General features: G+C 35.7%; 1 protein-coding gene across 2 annotated transcripts in view; it reads left to right on the top strand.

The window, feature by feature from the left end:
* eys (EGF-like photoreceptor maintenance factor) overlaps positions 1-22,661 on the top strand; it is a 350,285-nt gene that overhangs the window by 75,199 nt on the left and 252,425 nt on the right. For both annotated transcript variants that reach the window (XM_088610149.1, XM_088610150.1), the window contains exons 14-21: positions 1,314-1,427; positions 3,444-3,566; positions 7,465-7,575; positions 10,884-11,006; positions 11,335-11,448; positions 13,269-13,382; positions 13,836-13,949; positions 17,708-17,905. In XM_088610149.1, coding sequence (XP_088466275.1) covers positions 1,314-1,427; positions 3,444-3,566; positions 7,465-7,575; positions 10,884-11,006; positions 11,335-11,448; positions 13,269-13,382; positions 13,836-13,949; positions 17,708-17,905 — 1,011 coding nt within the window. The remainder of the gene's footprint in view (positions 1-1,313; positions 1,428-3,443; positions 3,567-7,464; positions 7,576-10,883; positions 11,007-11,334; positions 11,449-13,268; positions 13,383-13,835; positions 13,950-17,707; positions 17,906-22,661) is intronic.

The raw sequence follows: 22,661 nt of genomic DNA, 5'->3' as shown, positions 1-22,661 counted from the left end.
AATCAACCTCAAATCATTTTGAATCTTAATTGTGGTAAAAAGAAACATTATTAAATATTAAACATTAACAGGTAGATTTGCAATGATTTTTAATTAGTGGGAAGTAATATTATATTGTAAAATACTTGACTTTTGTTGTAGTTTTGTAAAATCCTCTCTTACATTCATCAAACTGTACAGTATATTTACAGTATAGTACTTCTCTATTTATGGGAGGTTCTTCATTGCCTTTATTACAACATATTTTACTTTTCATCTGGCCTGGTCTTTAGAGATTGGTTAGAAATAATGTTTTTTGGTGCTGTGGGAGATCATACGTGTTAGAATGTTGGTAAAAGTTTCAGTTTGTCACTGTCAAAATATCACAACACCTTGATCTATATTATTCTTCACATTTTCCTTGATTTTGTTCCATATCTGTGTTTACAATACTTGATTATATCCATTAGACCAAGGTGTTTCCTTTCTTATGCATCATAATGTGCAATATTTTAATATGTCTTGGGCATGAATGATGAAAAAACCTGCTTATACAGCACTGCATCTTGACAATGGCAGGTCAGCAATTTTAAAAGCCTCTTCGTTTATCAGAGGGGACCTTATGTTCATTTTATGTCATTCTTCTTTAGCCAAGCAGTCTATCAAGAAAAGCAGGTCTATGTTGAGAGGCAAGGATTTATCTTTCATCAAAGTCATGGCATTCTTTTCTCTAATAAAATATTAATATTAAAGGAAAACATTTTACAGTATTTTAAGGATACTGAACTAAAATTGCATTAAATGAAATTTAATCAAATACATTTGGATACAGAAAAATGGAGACATTTATTTAAAGTAAAAGTAAATTTATTAAAGTAAAAGCAACAAATAGGAGTTTGTAGTTGTCAGTCCTTTACAGTTTTGTATTTTTCCCCCTTTAAATATGCAATATCAAAAGTGACCTGGTGCTATACTGTAGTCTAGAATGTAGGAAATACTGAATGTTAATATGATTAAGTAAACTAAAATATATAAAATGTAACAATGTATTTTGCATATTAATATTTTATGTTGCTTTTTTACAAATCCTTTAAATCATGTCTATGTTCTTCACAAATAGGCCAGTGCATTATTGTTAATTGGTAAAACAATGAGTGCCTTTATAAAACACCATGATCCAGTGGGTTACATATACATGCGCCAAATGAGCTCTAAATCAATAACAGCTTTGTAAAGTAGATATTGAGTGGGGAAAACAAAGTCATACAAATCCTAATTGGCTGAGGGATTACACACACCAAAGGAACTACATTAATTATGCTGTTCTTCTCCAGGTTTCATTGGGCATTTCTGTGAGATAAATGTAAATGAGTGTGACTCCGAGCCCTGTCAGAATGGTGCCGTGTGTTTGGATGATGTCAGCAGATACTTTTGTTTTTGCCCTGAAGGTAAGTTCAGTTTTTTCACCAAACAGCTGAACTTTAGAGTACCGATCTGCTGTTTACATTATTCCTGCATATTTTCTAAAGAGCACATTAAATAAATGTTCTTGGGTTTCTATGTTAGGAAGTTCAATATGTTTGTAATGCTTATAGAAGTGAATGTGGATCATCTAAGAGCTCTTTTCTGTGTGTTTCAGCTTCACTGAACAGTTTTAAAACCAGGAATAAGTGTGTGTAACAAATAGAACTGTTTTACTTTCAACTAAATAACTTCTCAGTTTACACCCATGCAGAAAATCCATTTTAGATCTATTGTTATTGTCATAAGGTTTGAGAAAATTATGCAGGACTATGACTCTCTTGCTAGTGCTTCTCACTGCAGGGGCAGCAATGAATCACTGTTTCTCCCTGCGCAGGAGCCAGGCCTGGGGCAGCCCTCTCTCAGAGCACCACACTCCTGCTCTCTAGGGTCTCTCCCAAGGAAAATGACAATCACATTACCTGCCCTTTTCAAGGACCTCAGACTGCTTCCCAGCCTATCTGGCCCTGACTAGTCCAGTTACATCAGTCTAACACTTGTGTCCATCACACTGCCACCATCTTCATGAATGCTGAGCTTGTGTGGTTATTTAAGTAAGACAGAAGATAAGTCCAAGTGAAAAAGACTTCATTCATAATACTTGTGTAATTCTATGACATGCCCCTGCTTTGGTGAAGAGAATCATTCCAAGACTTCAAGTCATAAACCACAATCTTTTTATCCTTTCTGTAGTTGTTCTGCAAATTAATCATTATTTCCTGTAAGATAATCAGTCCATTGTTATGAAATTATCTAGTAACTAGAACTTTACATAATGAAGTGGTGTTGTGTGTGATGGATACTATACTGTACATTAAGTACTTTTTTAATAGCAAAAATGAAAAATGTTAAAATATTGGAGTCACATAAAATTACCAATCATTCTTCAATTGGAAAACATAGGGGCCTAGTTAATTTTGAATGTCAAATATATTCCTACTTGAAAAGATGCTGTTCTATGTGTTTGAACATGAAATTGCTGTCTAGCTGTGATGATGAAATAAATTTAAATCTTTCATTCTGAGGCCTTTTGCCCTTCTCAGAAGACCATCCACCCACTTGATTGGGTCTGGTTACATTACTCAGTGTTTCTGCTTTGAAACTGTTAATATAGTAAAAAGGCTACAGTATGAAAGTTGCCATAAATTACTGTACAGGAAGTTTGTGTCATCAAGTCAGGAAAATAAATCTTAGCATTTTTGCTAATAATTCCATGGCTTAGCTGGTGCCCTACCTGCGAGACATACTTCTGATTAAAGTCTGATTGCAAATGCGAGCTGTTATACATTATTAATGAAGTCAGGATAATTGTAGATTTTTATGACATAGGGAGCAGTGGAAATTGGTTCTATGGTCAGTTTGAGGAATGATGAGAATGTGCCTTGCACCGATGGTGCTGATAGCTTAGCATTAGTCATGGGCTTCCTGCAGTCGTGGCCTGTGACAGCACTAATGATAGTCATTTTGTAGCGTGACCATGCAGTGGAATACATTTATAGGAGCATAAAATGTCAGAAATTGGAGCAGAGCACTCTCCTTCACTTCAAGGCATTAACCTTTTATCTTTTAAAGTTAGAATGTGCTAAAATAACCCAAGTTTAATGGTCTGACAAAAGGCAGTAATCAGGCAAAATGTAAAACATTTATTTCTTCTGAAATAGAGGATACTTGGATGTTGACCTATAGTTTTGATCAATGTGTTCTGTTCTTGAAGCATGTCCTTCAAAACATGTATTCCAAGATAAATTTTCAGAAATCATCAAGCAACCTGAATTTGTGTGGGTGACATGATCAAAAGTATACTGTTAAAAAATATTTTTAAAATTCTAAGTGACTTTTTTTATTCTATTAAATTATTTGTGCATGTATATTAAATGCAGCAATTGAAGAATATTGATTAAAGTTATTTATGGTTGTTGATCAAATGCTTTGTCTTACCCTAGGCTTTGAGGGCCTGAACTGTGAGATTAATTTTAATGAATGTGACTATGGATTTTGCACAAACAACTCTACATGTACTGACCTGGTGGGTGACTATGAGTGTACATGTCCTCCGGGTTTTACTGGTAAGCTGAACAATTCCTTTTAAGATTCTACTTAATGTTTTGCTGCAAGAAAAAATACCTTCCTGGGCTACAGCATCATTTTCAAATCATGTTTTTTTTTTTTTTTCAAAAATCAGTTAACCTTACAGTACCTTAGCAGAAAGCTCACTGGATAGGAATTTGTTCTTCCAGATATGTAGTAACCTATCTCCTTTTCCTATTAAAATACATAAATGTGAAATGTTGAGATTGAACATGATATGGAAAATCAAGTTTTATCTATGTACTGGGTTTCAATTTTTATTGTTAAAATTACTATACTCGATGCCTTTGAATTTTAGTTATTGTCTTGTTCCCTTCAGGTACTGTACATCATTTTTTACACAATAATGCAACAATTGACTTTGCTAGTGTGGAAGGCCCCTGCCTCTGATATAGTGGTTCAGGACTTTTACTGTACACCTTCTGAGCTCTTTTGTTGATGCAAAGCACAGATCCCGGAATGCTGGTGTGTCTACAGAGAGTTGGGCTTATAACAACCTGAATCAGCTCATTGTTGGCTTAACTGAACCACCTAAACAGACTCTCCCAGCTTGTCAGATGCTGGTGCTTAAATAGACCTAGAAAACACATGGACACACCAGTCCTCTAAGACTTGTATTGACTACTGATTTAAAGGTCTGGGTGGGGATCCTAGCTTTTTTCTACAAAATACAACACAAAAAACAAAGACATCCAGATGAATAGACGTTCTACAACAGGAGGGCAGATTAGACCATCTCTCTATCCTAACATCTACTTATTGTCTTCATCAAGTAAGCAACCACACCTTTATGTACAGTATATACACAAAACTATCTAACTGATTCCACAGTTGGGACTGCTTAGACTGAGTATTTATTTTATACTCTCAGCAAACTCTTTAAAAGGAAATTGTGTGAGGATACTCTTATCTGGATGCTAAAACTGCAATCAGGAAACAATCTCAGAACTACTGAATATTTTAACATTCAGGCTATATTATATCATGTTTTATTGCAATTACACTTGCCACATATTTGCAAAAGTAACTGATCAAAGTAAATCTATCCATGTTCATATAGACCAGATGAAAATGAAAATGCCAGGATTGAGTAGCATAAGGTGCTACCAATTGATTTTTCAATTTTTGTATTGGTAATTAATAAATTACATTTGTGTAAACAGCAAATTAAGGAATGTTCACAGTGATTAGCCTACATCTGTTTTCCTGGACCACTTCATGCATAAATTGTACAATGGTAAGTACATAAAGAACTTGATAAAACAATGCACAAATATTATTAAACTCATTAGGGACATTAACACCCTAAAATACAGCCAGGCTCTGTCTGGTGGACTGACAATATTCATATTTCTCATTATTAATTTCAAACACAAAGCTCAGATGTCAAGTAGTTTTATCTGCTGTGATTTAATGAATTCTTTATATCACCACACTTCTGGCTTCCCATAGACTTGCTGCTGAACAATACTAGAATATTGGACTTCCTTAACTGTTGAAAAATATTTAAATTTGTGAAGCTCTTTCATTAAGACTTAGCACATAAAAAATGTTACCTTTCTATTTTGACACAACTGCAAATTCAGGTTTGTTTGTACTGTCTCTGTCCATTTTTTGTACATCAGGTCCTGCATGTTCCTATGCTGCTAGTAGGAATGCTCTACATTCTCTGTGACCCTGTTATTGATGTGTAGTTAATCGCAATAACATAATCAATTAGGAGCAAACTGCTAAGAACAACTGGAGCACAAACAAGGCAGTGCACGTTGTTGCAATATCATGTGTTTTGCTCATTTGTTTTAATATACAGCCACTCATTGATTCAGGCAGCTGTGTAGCAAGCTCATATTGCTCTTGCATCCTGCAGTTATTCATCAGTGCAGGTCAGCCCATACATCATATAAAAGATACTTTACCTCGCCTGTTGATCTGCTCAAGATGTTTGTTGGCCAACTTAAATACTTCAGTTTAAATCTCAGTGCTTAAACTGGTTAAACTTAGATACAGAGATCAAATTAGTTGAATGAAGACATTTCTTTACATAATAACAGAAATTAATATTGCCGTATGTTGTATGATGAGATTAAATGGATTATGAACTTTGTTTGTTTGTTTAATGCTTGAGTTAACATTGTTTAAATAGTCAAATGTTTATATAGTTCTCTACCTTTGTTTTGAAATTCAGCTTAGGCTGATGGTGTTAGTGGCAAGACAATGGCAAAGAGTTTTTTACCTGCCAAGACTTGATTCATGGTTCTCTGATGTTACTCAGTCTTATTTTGTTTCTCAATTCTTTGCATTCTGATTACAAACATACTTATAACATGCCATGTGCAGTATCTTTTATTCATGATGTAGACTGTATAATAAAGACAAATTCTCTAATCATCTGTAAAACATCAGCTTTACTGCCGTCAGACTTTCCTCTTCAATGTTTTGTATTGCCATGCAAAAACGTAAATGCAGTCATTTTGCTTTATTTTATTGAATGTTACCAACGTGCCTGCCTAATTCAGGAAAAGACAGGATTTAATTTCATCAGTGAAATAAATCAAGAGATGACATAAAGGTTCATACGCAAAAGCAGTTTTTGTAGCCTGATACATTGGCCTGATGTGCAGCAGGTTCCTATCATGCAGAGAGGAGATGGGAGTAAATTAAAGACCTATGGGATAGAATAGGGGAAATAATGTCAAGGGAAGAGAAGGTGACACTAGACAGCATCAATCCAGGATTATTAAGGAGAAAAAAGAAATTAGAACACAGTGATCAAAGTGAAAGGATTATACTGTAGATACAGTGATGCTGAGTAAGTGAGAATTCTAATTACGTTTTTAGAAATAGTGTATTTCTCATTTGAGATAATCATTTAGAGGTGATGCTTTTACACAAAAGAAACTTTAAACCAGAGTTTTAAATGCTATGTAAAGAAGCCCTCATGTGACAATGGATTGACATATAATCATGAGAGGGAAAATAGATTGAGAGGATGAGCATAGCAGATGACAGGGGAAGGAAGGCAGTGCTGAGTGCTTCACTGCTGTCATCCACTCCTGATCTAATCTGTGCTTCACAAGATTCCGCATGACCCGTTGCTTTGACTTTACTGGACCAGGAGGGATCACACTGCAGTTTTGACACTTTCAATTTCCCTGCAATAATTGCAGGTTAAAAATCTGTGTAATATAATGTTTTTAGGTCAAGACCAAAGAGGTAGTGTTTTCCAATTTCTTTCTAAGACAACTGAAGCTTGGCAGGCCCAGTTGAAAACTATGCAGTTCCATCAGCATGGCTGTAACCCATAAGACTTAGCAATTCAGGAAGTGGGTCACTGTAGGAATGTGACGTTGGCAGTAGATAACTTTACAGAAGAATTTTCACTTTAATACTGCATATACTGTATGAGAAGGGAAGAGTTTTACAAATTTAAATATCTGTGATTTATCTGAGACAAATTCAGAATTCTTGAAATTATTTTAATTAGTCAATTTACTCAATTAATCAATTAATTAACAGATTCTATTCTGCAAAGCAATGGATACCAATGGTTATTTTCAAGAAATAGCATACCTTTTTTTGTTTATTATAGTTTGAACAACAAGTTGAGAATGTTGTTGCTGCAAATCTGTAGTGGTTAATAATAGTTTCACTTTTTACATTATAAAATGTATAATTTATACCCTTAATTAGTTTATTTGCTATCTGTTTATTAGTATGCAGTACATATTCTCCAGTATAGAAACCACAATGAAACAACACTGAAATACCAGAGAAGACAACCATTGTGTTATTTTAAGACACTCATTTGCGGGACATTCAATAACTAAAAAGTAAGTAATTTGTGCAATAATTGATTATTTTTTAATTTTTTTCCAGACAAAAACTGCTCTACTGATATTAATGGATGTGAGTCTGAGGCTGACCCATGCAGAAATGGTGGCACTTGCTACAGTCTGATTGGGGAGTATCGTTGTGTCTGTGCACCTGGTAATGTATTAAAAATGAAGGCAATTCTAGTCTGTCATGCTTTTACACTTTTCTTCCTATTGTCACATTGCACATATTATCTGAATGTGGAGATCAGTGGGGAATCTTCTCAGAGATGGGGTGAGATGTAGACGTGCTGAAGGTTTAAAGTACAGTTTGTTCAAATTGTAAATCCTATCTCAGGGATCAGTCCTGGTAAATTTGGTGGATGGTGGGTTTAAGCATGGGTCATGTCACTAGCTGACCGTGACCAAGATTACCTAGACTGTGGTTCAAAAGTCATAGTGCTGCCATTGATTGGGTGGGATAAGCCATCCAGGGTTATCTCAGCTCTCAGCAACACAGTAGCCCTTGCAGCCTCCTGCATGCTTGGAAAAATTCAGTTTTGATAGGCAGGGTACTGGCTTGTGCCTACAATTCCTCATTCTCCCCTACATTATACATGTATGTATCTTTGCAGGGTTCACAGCAGTGACATGAGATGTGAAAAACACACAATTGGCTATTCAAAATCAGATGTCTATAACAAAAATAACAAGCGATTCCAAATTTAAAGAATAATTATTACACAATACAGAGGACTGAAAGGTCAAAGATTCTCCAGTGAGCAAAGGAAAAAGCAAGTGACATCAGAAAAAGAGGATGTTAGAGAAAGTGCAAGCCCCATGCAAGAATGAAGAATTGATCAAGTATAAACTGCATTAAATATAAACTTCAGCTGGATGGCATAATGAAGCAGTGGTGAGCATTGGTGCTTCACCACCCTGAAGGCCATAGGTTCCATTCCTGCGGTGCTGTCTGCTTTGTTTGTATGTTCTCCCTGTGTTCACAAGGCTTCCTCAGAGTGTTCTGGTTTCCAGTTTCCATCCATTCCTTTTCTAACTGTTTCATCCAGTTCTGGGCCACGGGGCAGCCTGAGCCTCAGCAAGCACCCGTCCATCCCAGGCTCACCCTAGAGTCAGTTTCCCCACAGGAAAACCCATGTGAACATGGGGAAAACATTCCAGCTTCACACAGATAGCACTCCAGGTTTCAAAGTGCACCCAGGGTATATAAACGTGTCTTTATATATGATTTATAAAAAAGCTTGATCTTTCTTGTTATTTGGAAGTGGTTGCCATATTATAATTAGTAGTAGTAGTAGTAGTAGTAGTAGTAGTAGTTTTGTACAATTTTATTTTCTGGCAAAAAGCACTACAATTTATTTTATTGATATATTAAAATGTAATAAAATAGATCTAGAAATATATATAAGGAATATATACTCATTCATTCTGTATACTTCCCTTGGATATAAGGCTGCTCTGGCAGAACCCTTAATTACTAAGTCCTATTAAAATCTCCATTCTTCGAATACATGGCTCATTATAGCTTGAAAAATGCTCCCTTTCCAGCAGTGGCTTTGTCATGTGGGCGGAGTATATTATCCGTTTTTTTTGGGTTCCATGCATGTTCTGCTTTTTTAATTAACAATTGTAAAATATCAAAATAAAGAATTTGTCAACTGTTATGAGAATTCTGTAAATTGGGCCTAAGTTATCGTGCTTTCTTGGTAACAGTATGACTTTTTTCCTTAGCATCAGTCAGCAACTCTTCTGTCTTTAATAGCTTAGTCTAATAAAATGTTTTATTTAATGCTCCTGCAGCTGTCAGTTTGTTTAAAAAATGAAGGCCCTTTTCTGGGAAATGAAAAGAACCTTTAATTTTAAAACCAAAATACCTACGTAGAATAACAAACATTGTTTTTTTAATATTTAAAAAATTAGATGTCTTCTAATGAATGTGTGTAATACAGTAAACATGAATTGCAAATGAGAGCTGGGTAAAACACCAACCAAATGAAGATGCACAAGGCAGAGATTGAATCAAAGGCTCTTTAAAAGATTTCAACTTTTCTCCTAAAACAAGGATACAATTACTAAGCTTTGTATTCAAATTCCAACAGAACCATTAATCATAACTCTAAAATATCAACAACATCAATAACAACTCAAATAATTTTCATCTGCCTGGTACTGCAGGAATAATTTCTACATGATTTAATCAATTTGACACTTAAGCTTTGCTTTGGTTTGAGGTTATTGCTTTAATCTCAAATCCTGAAAAGATCTAATTATTGTACAAATGTGATTTATTCTAGAAAACATAAGCTATAGTCAACTGCTGCAAGAAATACCACAAATAATTTTAATCACATTTTTTCAGGTTTAAAGTTTGAAATTCAGCTCTCAACTTGATCCAATTACCAATGATTACATAAACTCCAACTCATCAGCCACTGAAGGTCTGTCAAGAAACGACAGAACTAATGACAACCGACTTGTTCTATTCCTTAAGGATATCATGACTAACACGTACAATAAAAGCATGTCTTGTAATATGCAGAATGCTGAAACTGGAGGAGTCTGTTACATTTCAGATTCCATGGGTATACTTAAGTACACTAAATAGTAATTAAAAATCATATACTTTTAGGGTTTGAAGGTGATAAATGTTCTGTTGAGGTGAATGAATGTATATCAAACCCTTGTGATCCTGGAAGAAGCCTCCGCTGTGAGGATCTCGTGAATGACTTTAAATGGATCTGCCAGGCTGGACATATTGGACAGCTTTGTGAAATTCCCATAAGTCATTGTGTGGAAGGACTGTGTCATTATGGATCAATGTGTGAGGACGTTCCTGGGGGATTCCTGTGCCACTGCTTACCTGGAAAGTGTCTCACACAGGCAGAAATGGACAAAATAAAGAATTTAATTTGGGAAATGAATCTAGTTCATATTTAAATTACATGGAAGCAGTATTGATCTACATTGAATCATTAAGATGTTCAGTAGCAGTGAAGTTTTAACAAATGAGTAATAATTGGATAAGTATTGACGTATAAAGTTTGATAATTTTAATAAAACATAGGCAAACTCACAATATTGATTTCTGGTAAAGGTAGAGGTACACTCCGTGCATTAAAAAATAAAAATAAAAAAGAGTGGTCTGGTGGCTCTGTGGCTTAGGATCTGTGCCTGTGGCTGGAAGGTTGCCAGTTCAAATCCTGCAGCTGGCAGAGGAATCCTACTCCGTTGGGCCTCTGAGCAAGGCCCTTAACCCCAACTGCTCCAGGGGCACTGTATAAATGGCAGACCCTGTGCTCATGGCTGTGTACTGGCACTGTGCAAAAAAAATAAAATTAAATTATAATATACATTTTTATTAGAAACCCTTTAGTTCGGAATTGTGTTCAAAACGAATCACAAGGCCCGTGGTTAGTTCCATGTGGTGCTCACTTCCTGTTGTATGCTTGTTTACTCCCTTAGGGTTCACTGGCGATTTCTGTGAGGTAAACAGTGACAACTGTCAGGAGAGGCCTTGTGGAGCGCTGAGTATTTGCAGAGATGCCCTGGATTCTTATGAGTGCTTCTGTGCTCCTGGATTTATAGGTAGGTTAACCAATCAAATTTCTGAGCAAGTTTCCACTGATTTTGATTCTGAAGGACAGATTTGTTTCCCCTGCCCTTTAGTGACTAAGATCATGCCTTTGACATAGCCGAGCTGTGTAAAGCATTTATTTACTCAGTGAATATTAAAGCTGTTTTCATTATGCCCTTGGTCTTCCCCGTTGTGACCATGCCCTTTGACATTCATTTGACCAAAGCAGAGAGATCTCGCACATCATTTAGCCACCTAATTTGATTTTTCTTGTTGGTTGCACTGGTGAGTCAACGTGTAGCAGATTCTTAATGAAGTGAGCTTTTTCCCTATTTCCAGGCAATAACTGTGAGATTGAAGTAGATGAGTGCCGGAGTGACCCTTGCCAGAATGGTGGCACTTGCTTTGATGAGCTGGATGCCTTTAGCTGTCTGTGCCCTGCAGGAATTGAAGGTAAATAAACAGAAATTACCAAAACTGTTATGTGTCATAAATCAATTATAGAACACCAAAAAATACATTAGTGCTGCAGAAATATCGCATTGTGCCTATTTCTTGGAATGTGGTAACATATTAATCCACGCAGAACAGTTGTGTAATGTTGTTGAAAAATATACATTAGGAACAAGTCCTTAAAAGTTGTCGAATTAGTGTGCATTTTCAAACCGAATTTATTTGTAATGAAGTTAAAATGGATGCAGCTATAGAACATGCTTAGGGTGGTTACATCTTTTGTGCACTTGTAGAACTCTGAGAGAGAATTGAGAAGGTTTTATAACTTTTCCATTACTGTCACAAAACCACATTGATGTTTTACATAGTGTTTTTTTTTCACATTTGAAACTGCTGTTGGGCAGTTCTGACCCATTCTTGGTCTGATGTTTTAAGGTGCGACAAGCCAAATGTAGTCACAAGTAGAATTCCACCAGTAGAATTCAACAACATATCCCCTAAGTGTAGATCTCACCTCCTTGAGCTTTATTTCTATCAATAGCGCAGGCATTTTTAGCACCTGCCTTCAATGCAAAGCGACAATTTCAGTGACAGCACTGCTGCCACATCACAGTCAGACGTTAGCCCTCAATCTGACAAGATAAAACAAAGATAGTTTTTTTTCATACAGTATATCTGTGCTTACTCTTTTACGTCGCTTATTTTTTTAAGTACACAAATTACTATAAAAAACTTTCACTTTTATTGTTCTCTATAATCGGACTGACACATTAATTGTCCCAGTCTGACTGAAGAGTGCAGAACTTAACCATGTTAAATGATAACCTTCAGGAAATTATTTTTGTACTAGATTTTAGAGCAACACATGCCTCAAGTCATTTTGTTTAGTGAAATAGAGAGAGAGATGCATCTTGGCAGTTTTAATAGACCTGGCCATATTAATATCACAGGGAGTTGACTCATATTTTCTAAATACGGTTAAATTGAACGTGCCGTAATGTATAATGCCTAGGCTTTTATTTTTGAGAAGCTGAAAAATAAATTAATTGCTCAGATATATTGGAGAGTTATCAGGTTTAAATAGTGGTTTAACATTAACAATTTAGATTAAATAAATATGTGTGCCTTGTGGATATTTGTGTATTTCTAAAACTTACATGTAGAGATGGTCAAAGTCACTCTCTCATTTTTAAATAATCAAGAAAAAGTTTTACTATTGTGTGTTATTTGTTGTCATTAAAAGAAATGATCTTGCATTTAGATGTAGCTAAAGGAATCAGATTCCATGCAGTAGATTTGCACAGGCCAATTTCTACATTGTGTTTGTAATTACCTATGGTAATACCCTTATCTGTTGGTTAATGAATTATTTCCTCTGCAGAGATGTAACCTTTATGACTGTGCCAGTTTTCATTTTTCATTCTGAGAGATTTCACTTACTGGCTTATCAAGAACAGAAGGAAGATCTCCCTTTATGTCATACTGTATGAATTCCATTATATTTCAATGTCATTTTCCTTTTTTTATTCATACTAGTATAAAGTGATAAAGAAACTGTATCCCTTTATAGAAAAACTATTGAAATCAGCTTAGTGTCAGTCACACTTCGGTCACCATTAACTTTTAGTTCCTACTTCACTAATACCAAAGAATATTCATATTTTACTTTTAGCCTAGATGACTAGGTGAACTGTAGGGCTAATGGTTATGGTGGTCACAGCTGGAAAGCTATTACTTAAATGCATAAAGCACTTTTGTTCAAAATTGGATGACTTGAGAATTTAGATTACATCTCCTCTTCTTTGTTTTCTGGACCACAGGCAGCTCTTGTGAGATCAACACAAATGAGTGTCAATCATTGCCTTGTCTCCATAATGCAATGTGTACTGACCTTATCAATGGGTACGAATGCAGTTGCCTACCAGGATTCACTGGTGAGTAGCGTGAAGAAGAGATACTGTTTTTTTGTTTTTTAAACTCCCTTCCAGGTAAATGACTCGACACACATTAGACAGGTATCAGATAATTCCCTTGTTATTCTTTCTCATTCCTCTTTATCTCCTTTTACTCGTTGTACCATTTTGCATTTTTTGAGAAATAGAGCATCGACTTAGTCTCTAAGCAAATCTCTGGAGATAAATTACACAACGTCCCAACTGGCTTGAATACTGCCACCCCAAGGGAAGATTAGTGTGTGCTTCAAGAATCTTCAAGAAGTTGTTGAGGCCCGTGGTGTGGTAAAACAAATGTTTCTCAGATGTTATTTATGAGGGTTCTTTTCTAAGTAATTTAATCTCCATTTTTCCCTGTGTTACGGGGAAAAATAATTATAAATTGCCAACTGCTTGTCTTACTTACCCTTTGTATATTTCTTCCTTTTATTAAAGGTGCACATTGTGAAACTGACATAGACGAGTGCGCTTCTTCTCCCTGCAAGAACGGTGCCACTTGCATTGACCAGCCTGGTAATTACTTCTGCCAATGTGTGGCTCCATTTAAAGGTAATGAACACTGAGGGAGTTGGAAAAGCAAAGTTAATTAACTTCAGAAAGCATTTCTTTCACCTGTCTGAACTCATTCCACTGTTTCAACAACATTACTAGATCTTCATTTTCCAGTATAGCGATGAACGCTGAGCACTAATTGTCAAAATTGCTTCTAATTCGTCTAGCCATCTCACATTACAGGAAGAAAATTAGGCCAGGCCTTAAGGGCATGTTTGTAAAGTATGTATGTTTAAGCAAATAATTGTATTTGAAATAAACATTACAAATAAACATAAACATTTTAAATAAAGCCAATATGAATAAGTCATATGAGATGGATCCAATGTACCTTGTTGCAGATTTGCATAAATAATTAAAAAGGTTAAAAAATGTAGCATATCTGATGTGATGGTTGTGTAACTCTATCTAAAACCATTTAATAATAATAATAATAATAATTGCTTACACTTATATAGCGCTTTTTATGGACACTCCACTCAAAGCGCTTTACAGGTAATGGGGATCCCCTCCACCACCACCAATGTGCAGCGTCCACCTGCATTTAATCCCTCGCTTCTGGTCTCAGTGCTGAAAACCTACCAATTTATAAAACAGCCATGGAGCAACTTAATTTTAATAAGTACTTTATTTGGTTTATGCTTTTATCCAAACCAGTTCACATGTGTACCTATTTGAGTGAAGTACTGTAGCTCACTGCAGGGTACAACAGGACTCCACCTACTGTAGGATTTGAACCCACAACCTTCCAGAGCACAGTCCACCGTTTGCTTTACAAAACAGTCCTTCTCCCATCATGTCTGTAGCAAGAGCCTTCTGGCATATAAATTGCCATCTTTTGTTTTTTTTACCATTTTTTATGTTGCATCTCCACACTTCACATCCTTTTTGTCCAGAAATTACTTTTCTGATTGCGTTAGGACAGAGTGCTAAGGTTTGGCTCTAGAGCTGTGAATGCCTCTCACTACAGTTGGTGGATTCTGTCCTTCAAAAAAGCCCTTCGATGTTTACCCACAAAGCAGTGTCCAAGTATTCAGTATTTTAAAGTGAACAATGTCTAAATGTGTGATATATTTTATGATGTACAGTACATTGTCCTTGTCTTTATGTCAGCACCATAATATACTGTATACTGTAACACAAACTCTTACAGTAATTCATATTGTAATAAAAAGGAAATGAATACCAACCCATTTCATGTGAGACTTGAGGACCTCATGCGGTTATTGCCTTGAAAAAATATGCAACAAAATACTGATTTTCAATGATATCACTTGATATGGATATCAGTAATATGGTTCACTACTTTATTGGTCACTTGATATCACTTAGTTGAACAAAATGTACTGTATGTTTATGTGCTAACATAGTCAAATGTATGCATAAACATTTTTATATTGTAGTTATCATTCTTACTAATTTCATGATCAGAAATACAACTTTCTTGACCATAATGTAGAAATAACAGTTTTGAGACTGCTGTTCTGATTCTTTGGGTGGCACTGTACATGCATTTTTTGACATTGTTTCTGCTTTTTTTTTTTCTTTCTCCAGAAATTATCAGAGGTATGAGGTGTTTCTGTGCATGCTTTTGATATGACCTTCTTTGCAGTCCATGCACGCATTTTAAAAATGGATCTTTTTTATTTCTGCATGTTAATTGATTGTTTTATTTTATATTGTTTAGCTGAAAGCCCTTTGCCTGTAGTGATTTTGGAACAGTGTATTTATTAAGAAACTGTGTGTGTTCCTCACTTGTGAATTTATTAGATTTATCACTTTTTAAATAGATGGGACTTTTGACTGTAGCCCTTAGAGCCCAAAATACATTTTTGTGGTTACCAGTTTGAAAATGGCTACATTTTCAAAGCATTGAAATTGTCAAATACATTGCACACATAATATAATTCGTAACATGATTTTATTTTCTACAATAAATTTATATTATATTAAAATTACCTAGGTAATTAATACAGTTCAAAGTAGCTACTGTACAGTATAAGCCTTAAGTATCAAAGTTTGGCTAAAGGGGTCTGTTACCATACTTGAAAATGTTCTATTGAAAATGTCAAGACATTGTCAAGAAAACTTCACATTTTTCAAGGCCTTGATACGATTAATGAAAAACCTATCTGGTCACCTTATTGCTTATTTATATTGTATTTTAAAAGAAAAGGCACTGTTGGGCAAAGCTGTTGATGTCATCAGATTAATGTTGTATTTCAGGTTTGGAGATTTCAGTTCTTAAATATTAACCATCTCTCATCCAGTCACAGAGTTATGGGTTACTAACATCTTGCAACTTTTCATTCTGTTTGTTTGCACATACTGTATCAGGTCAGAGTCATCAGTATGATGACATGTATAATATATTATGTACCATTGGTCCAAGTTGGCTGTGTCACACTGAAGGGCCTTAGTAATGGTAAGGCAGCTGTCCTTTGCTGCCACCTTTGAATTTATTTGCACAAATAGGCAAAACTCTTTTTTAAAGACAATTCCATATGTCAGGAAACACTGTGGTTAGATAAGAACTAATTACTGTAATATTCGTACCCTTTGCTCATTGCAGTTATTTGCTCTTTCAAAGGCTAACCTGTAAGGGTATTTATTTTAGTTTCTAACTCTTAAAAGGAGAAACTACTTGATCTAAAAACCATCCAAGATAAATGTGTTTCTTTTTAAGATATATACAGTATATATACTGTATAGTGTATACATACACCTATTTCACTAATCTTATTTAACTGTGCCTTGCTGAGCCCTAATAATGGAAAAACATGTGTCTGATGCAAACGCAGATTATCTAGGCAGTTTTGTTTTGTAGTCTTGTGAGGCTGTGCTACTTTTCACTTTCACTTTGATCTTCATCTATACAGTACATTTATGTTAAGAGAATATTGCTTAAAATCAATAAAACGACAAAAATTCTAGAGACTTTTTTTAATATGAGGTAGAATATCAGATTTTTGGGTAGCTTCTGCTGTGTGTTTTAAATAGAAACAAGAGTAAAGTTTAAACTCTACTATTTAATTATTTGAAAGCAAAAGACTGAGTTTTTTTCCTAATGAAGTTACGCACCTGAGCCCATCATTGGGATGTCAGTACATCATGGTGCTTTCTCCTCCAATTGCACATGTCACTTCTGACAAATTAAGTGAGAGAGTCTGTCTGCCTTATTTGTGTTCAAAAAAAAGCAGCCCACTTTCAGCCCCAGAGCCCTCAGCTACAATGGATTCTGGTTGATGATTGTGTTTTCAGACAAATACACAGAGAACCCAAGTCCCAGAAATATACTGTACTGGAAGTTACTAGTAACCACTGCATGAAAATAAATGAACAAAAAATACTGTAAATATTTATCTGTAGAGAATTTATCTGTCAAGTGTTTATAGTATCAGCATGTTTCATTTAATAATAAACATTTAAAGCATGTGTTTGTTGTAGTTATATACTGTACTGTATATACATGTCTAAACTGCAGAAGTGTTTTTAGTGCATGGTTCTCTTTTTTCTTGATTTGTTTTTTGTAACTTTTTTATATTTCAAAACCTGCAGTTTTTAAGATGTCTGTTCAGATTTAAAAGTTAATTTTTACTATGGTCTTTGGAAAAGAAACCCTGGATCTTAAAGCTAAATTAAAGAAAGTTCAGTGTAACTGCTCTGACACCACTGTGGAATGGCTGCAAGGTAGCAGATTCAGACACAGGTTCATTAACTCTCTCCTTGACAGCCTCACCTGTTTCTCCTTCCAGGCCAGAACTGTGAATTCAGGCCTTGTGAGGCCAATAATCCTTGTGAGAACGGGGCTGACTGTGTGGAGGAGATGGAGCTGGACACATTCCCCCTCGGATTCCGCTGTCAGTGTATGACAGGCTTTACTGGGCCACGCTGTGAGATCAATGTCAATGAGTGCAGCTCCAACCCCTGCCTCAATGGATACTGCTATGATGGTAAGTTCAGCCTGGCTGGTCAGTTTAATGTGGAGCTTTCCTAGCTCTGAAACCAATTTAAAGACTCTGGAGAGAGCACTTGATAATTTACTCAAATTTAGCCTGTCTTGCTTGGCTCCTGAAACTATGCCAAGAGTCGTTTTGCCAAAACCACTTTGCTTATGGCGTGACAGTTTATTTTTGTATGGGTCACTACTGCAGCTAATGAGGAATTTGATGATGTTAGAACTATTTCTTCTGATGTGAAAATGCAGAGGACATTACCAGTAGAGTATACTTGATGAGTTTCATCTTCCAAGTGCAAACGAAATTGATCAATTAAGCATCAGTGGTGAGTTGTAATTTGAATAATGAATGATAAATGACAGAATTAATATATTCAAAGACAAACCAGAATGTTGTTTTTCTTCCATCAGCAATCAAATAAGATATTTTGTATCCATCACTCCTCAAAGAAAAATTGCAGATTACTGATAAAGTGTCTCATCTACAAAAAAGATAAATTGCTGCCAGTAACATTTTGTTAGACCTTATTTAGTGTTCATAAAAATAATGAGTGAAGTATATGTAATACTAGAAGTATTAGTAACAGGTTTCAAGCTATTTCCAAGTGCAGTAGCACACATAGCATAAAACACAGCAGCTGCAATTTTGAAAGAAAAAAGAGCATCAAGCTGTAGAAACTGAGACACTTAGAGTAAGACTAAAATACACAGCTTAGGTGAGTTGTTTTGGAAAATGTTGATAGTCGTATAGTTTTCTAAGGATTTGGGTAGTGGGATTCATGGATGTTGTTCTGCAAAAACAAAGGTTTTATCATCCCTTGTATACAGCCTGGTCTGAGTAAGCAGAACTAAGGTTAAGAACTGGACTATACTCCTGCATTAAATCCTAAATCCTAATCCTGACCCAGACGGTTTAGTGTCTTATAGATGGGCAGGGGTATATTGAAGTTAATTCAACTTTACACCTGGATTTAGTGCAACGTACCCAGGATAGGAGTTAATTGCTGTTGCAGTGTTCTAGTTCTCTGAATATTAGTATATTTTAATGTATAAATACAGTTGATAATTAAATTTAATAACTTCCTGGAAATTACAACCTTCTCTAAACAGACAAATACAAACCTTTATCTAAATAGACTTTTAATTCTACTTCACATATACATTATGAAAATTACATTTTGCTGGTGAGCCCTGATAAGGGCAAAACAGCTGTCTGTGGCAGCTGACATTGACTTTATTAAGATCCAAGGGTATTTATATACTCATAATTTATTTAGATTCTTAAGCTTTAAAATTTGTGAAAAGTGTCAGAACTAATTAACATTCTCTTTATATATATAATAAGAGGCATTAAATCACAATATGGTATTCTGTACACACTTACATTCAGAACACTTCTCAAAACTTTGGAAGCACAGTGTACAAGGATGACTATGGGAGAGTAAGATTGTTTATTCATCTTCACTGTAATGCCTAGGACAACTAATATTTTTGCATCATGAACTTTAAGTGTCTCCTCCTTTCTAATATACTACAGATATTGTATTGTAAGACAGCCCAATATATTTTCTATTACTCTGAAAGCTGTACAGGTGGGCAGAATGTATGTGTCACTTGGTATTGTATATTATCATGAGGTACTATGTTATTACTTATCATATAATTTAAACAGTTCATATATTTACTTACGCCCTCTCCATTTGCATAGCATTCCTAGTATAAGGAAGACAAATCTGGCAGCCATGAAAATTACGATGACGTCATCATCAATGATGCTACACATTTTAAAGAGGAGATGTTTACCAATTCAGTGGTGCAAAGATATCTTGAATCTACAAATCATTCTCTCCTTCAGGCTTTCATTGCATGGTGGCTGCAGTCTTTTGAACACTCCAGGATGTAGGATGATAAAGATAGAAGTATGAACGTGTTTTGAAAAGGCTTTTATCTAGTATTTTTTAAGACTTATAAAGGCTAACAGTGACTCTTTAGAATCACAGCTCCAGATTAGAAATATTTTTTAATTCCATTTTGCATGTTTTCAAAATAAATTTCTAAACAGGTATATTGCTCGAAAGATCAGAAGTCATGTGAGGCATTGATCTGTGCATAAGAGATCTGTACCTTGTTTTTTCTGATGAGCTGCTCCATGGCAAAAGAATGTTTGTTAAACTGGCAAAGTCTACTGTATCTCACCCCTGTCCTATTGATTCTGTATTTGTAAAAATATGGTAAAATGATTATGTTCTTACCTTGCAGAGGGTTTGGCTATTGCTTGCTGGAAAGCAGTCTCTCTTATTTTTTTAGTTATAGTGAACCACAGAGTGAGGTGGGGGTGTTTGTCATGACCGAGGTAATCTATGTCAGCTAATGGAGCTCAATATTTACGTGTGTTTGTTCCGGGATTATTTAGTATGCATGGATGAATATGGATATTCCTGTTTTCTGATTGATAAATTTGGTTAATATACAATGTAGATGCATTGCTGTGGATCTATAGCCCTGCTAGTATTAACCACCTGGGGGATTCAGAGATTTAACCCCACAGCTTTGTTTCATTGGGGGATTCATTTCTGAGGAGTGATATATTGTTGTAAAAATGTCTCAGTAATCCCCTTGCGAGGAAAACGTTTAAAGGTTAAGCCAATATGACTTTTCTGGCATCTTTTGCTCATTTGTCTTGGAAGGTTAAGCCTATTTTTTTCTAAAAACAATATTGATTTTGTTTGTTTTTTTTCTTCTATAAAAAATAGGTTAAGCTTTGGTTTTCTCAGTTGTCCACCATAAAGGTGGTTGGTGTTTAAGTACATGCCTGTCCAGTGTCTTCGACAAGTGCACAGTTAAGACCTGGAGGTTCTCAATGATTCTTACCAGGCTGAGAGTATAGTTTTCTAAGGATTTGGGTAGTGGGATTCATGGATCTTGTTCTGCAAAAACGAAGGTTTTATCATCCCTTGTATACAGACATCACATTAATGCTGGTATTGACGTTAGAATACGAAGATGAAGCACAAGTCTTAAAATGTTTCCAAGATATCTCAGGCAAGTGATATTTTCATCAACAACAAGTTAGCTATGTCATAATAATGCCCTTAATGTGGACCATATCATTCTGTTACTGCCACTAAAAATGTTCTTCCCTTACAAACGTCCTGAGAAAAATGTTCCCAGTTTTGCATGCATATTCATACCCCACTATTGTGAAATCAAACTTAGAACTAGGATTTGTCAGAAACCCTCACCTTTTTCTCAAATTGCAGTTGTTCAGCCCAAAGGCACTGAATCATGACATTAATCATTTAACAATGCAGGGGCATGTGCGCTGAATAGAACAAGCTCTGAGTCATTTAATGGTTGTTATGTGCTTTATGGGTTTTCCATGATGACCAATTGTGTAGTAATTACGTTAGCAAGCTGCTGCTCTACTGAAGAGATCCCTGTGTTAATACCTCTTGTATCATGACACATAGTGGACTGGGTCTACATTGTAGATTGGGTAGCAGTGCTGTAATCTATTGATGGTGGGAGGATAGATCCTAATACTACAGAAATTCACATTGTGACACACTGTATGTCAATATAAACACCTGAAACATATACATAAATTACTTTAAGCTCAGTGTTTCCTATTTTATACCTATAGTTTGCTTTTGATACACTCTGCACTTGTTTGCACTAAGCATCATCTACCAGATGTTTGCCCTAGATAAATTATCTGATCTAAATCCTATATAATCTATATATCACCCTGCAACTCACTACTGACAGGTGTGAGCCTGGCCAGTACCTGAATGGTAGACCTCCTGGGAAAGATAAGGTTCCTGTTCGAAGAGTTGTTAGTGGGACCAGCAGTGGGTGCTCACCCCGTGGTCTGTGGGTGTCCTAATGCCCCTGTATAGCGATTGCAACATAATGCTTTAAAAACGTGCCATCCTTCTGATGAAACATAAAACCGAGTCCTGATTCTCCATGATCATTATAGATCCCAAGGCATTTCTCGAAAGGAATAGGGGTGTTACCCCTGTGTCCTGGCCAATTTCCCTCTGAACTTTACCAATCATGGCCTCCTAATAATCACCACCTGTGAATTGACTTCATTCCTCTGTTGTTCTCCCCACTGATAGCTGATGGTACAAGGTGAGCGTACTGGCACACCTGACATTGCAACATCCAGGAGGGTCCTGATGGAGGTGGAGGGGAGTCCCCATTACCTATCAAAGGCTTTGTGGAGTGTCCAGAAAAGCACTACACAAGTGTGTTATAAATTATTTTGAATTTACTTTGTGGCTTCTACAGTGTTTTCCTAATCCTCATGAAATTCTACCATGTGCAAATGTGACTAGTCTGCTCTCTAGACCAGAATCTAGATTGATATAATTCAATATGAGAAGCGGTCCTAATATAATTCCTTGTGGTAGTCCACTGATTACAGTAACCTAATGGGAGTATTCACACCTTACTTTTACTGTTTCATGTCCATCGATCAGTTCTTTCTAAGAACGTGCATTTACTTGTGTGTTTGCTACCTGTAGTTCAAGAATAAATCTTTTATAACAAATCTTGTACTGTATATGGAGTTTAGCACACACCTTATCTTCTTCTTCTTCTTTTTTACAGCCTTAGTCCCAGACTGTCCTGGGGTCAGCTGCTTTGGTTGCTCTTCTCCATTTGTCTCTGTCGAGCACATCTTCCTCACTCACTTCACATACCTCCATATCTTTTCTCACACAATCTATCCATCTCTTTCTAGG

This window comes from Lepisosteus platostomus, chromosome 17 (assembly GCF_059453375.1).
Source record: "Lepisosteus platostomus isolate fLepPlt1 chromosome 17, fLepPlt1.hap1, whole genome shotgun sequence".
Lineage (NCBI taxonomy): Eukaryota > Metazoa > Chordata > Actinopteri > Semionotiformes > Lepisosteidae > Lepisosteus > Lepisosteus platostomus.
Note: the sequence above shows the minus strand (reverse complement) of the source record. Positions and strands in the feature narration are given on the sequence as shown.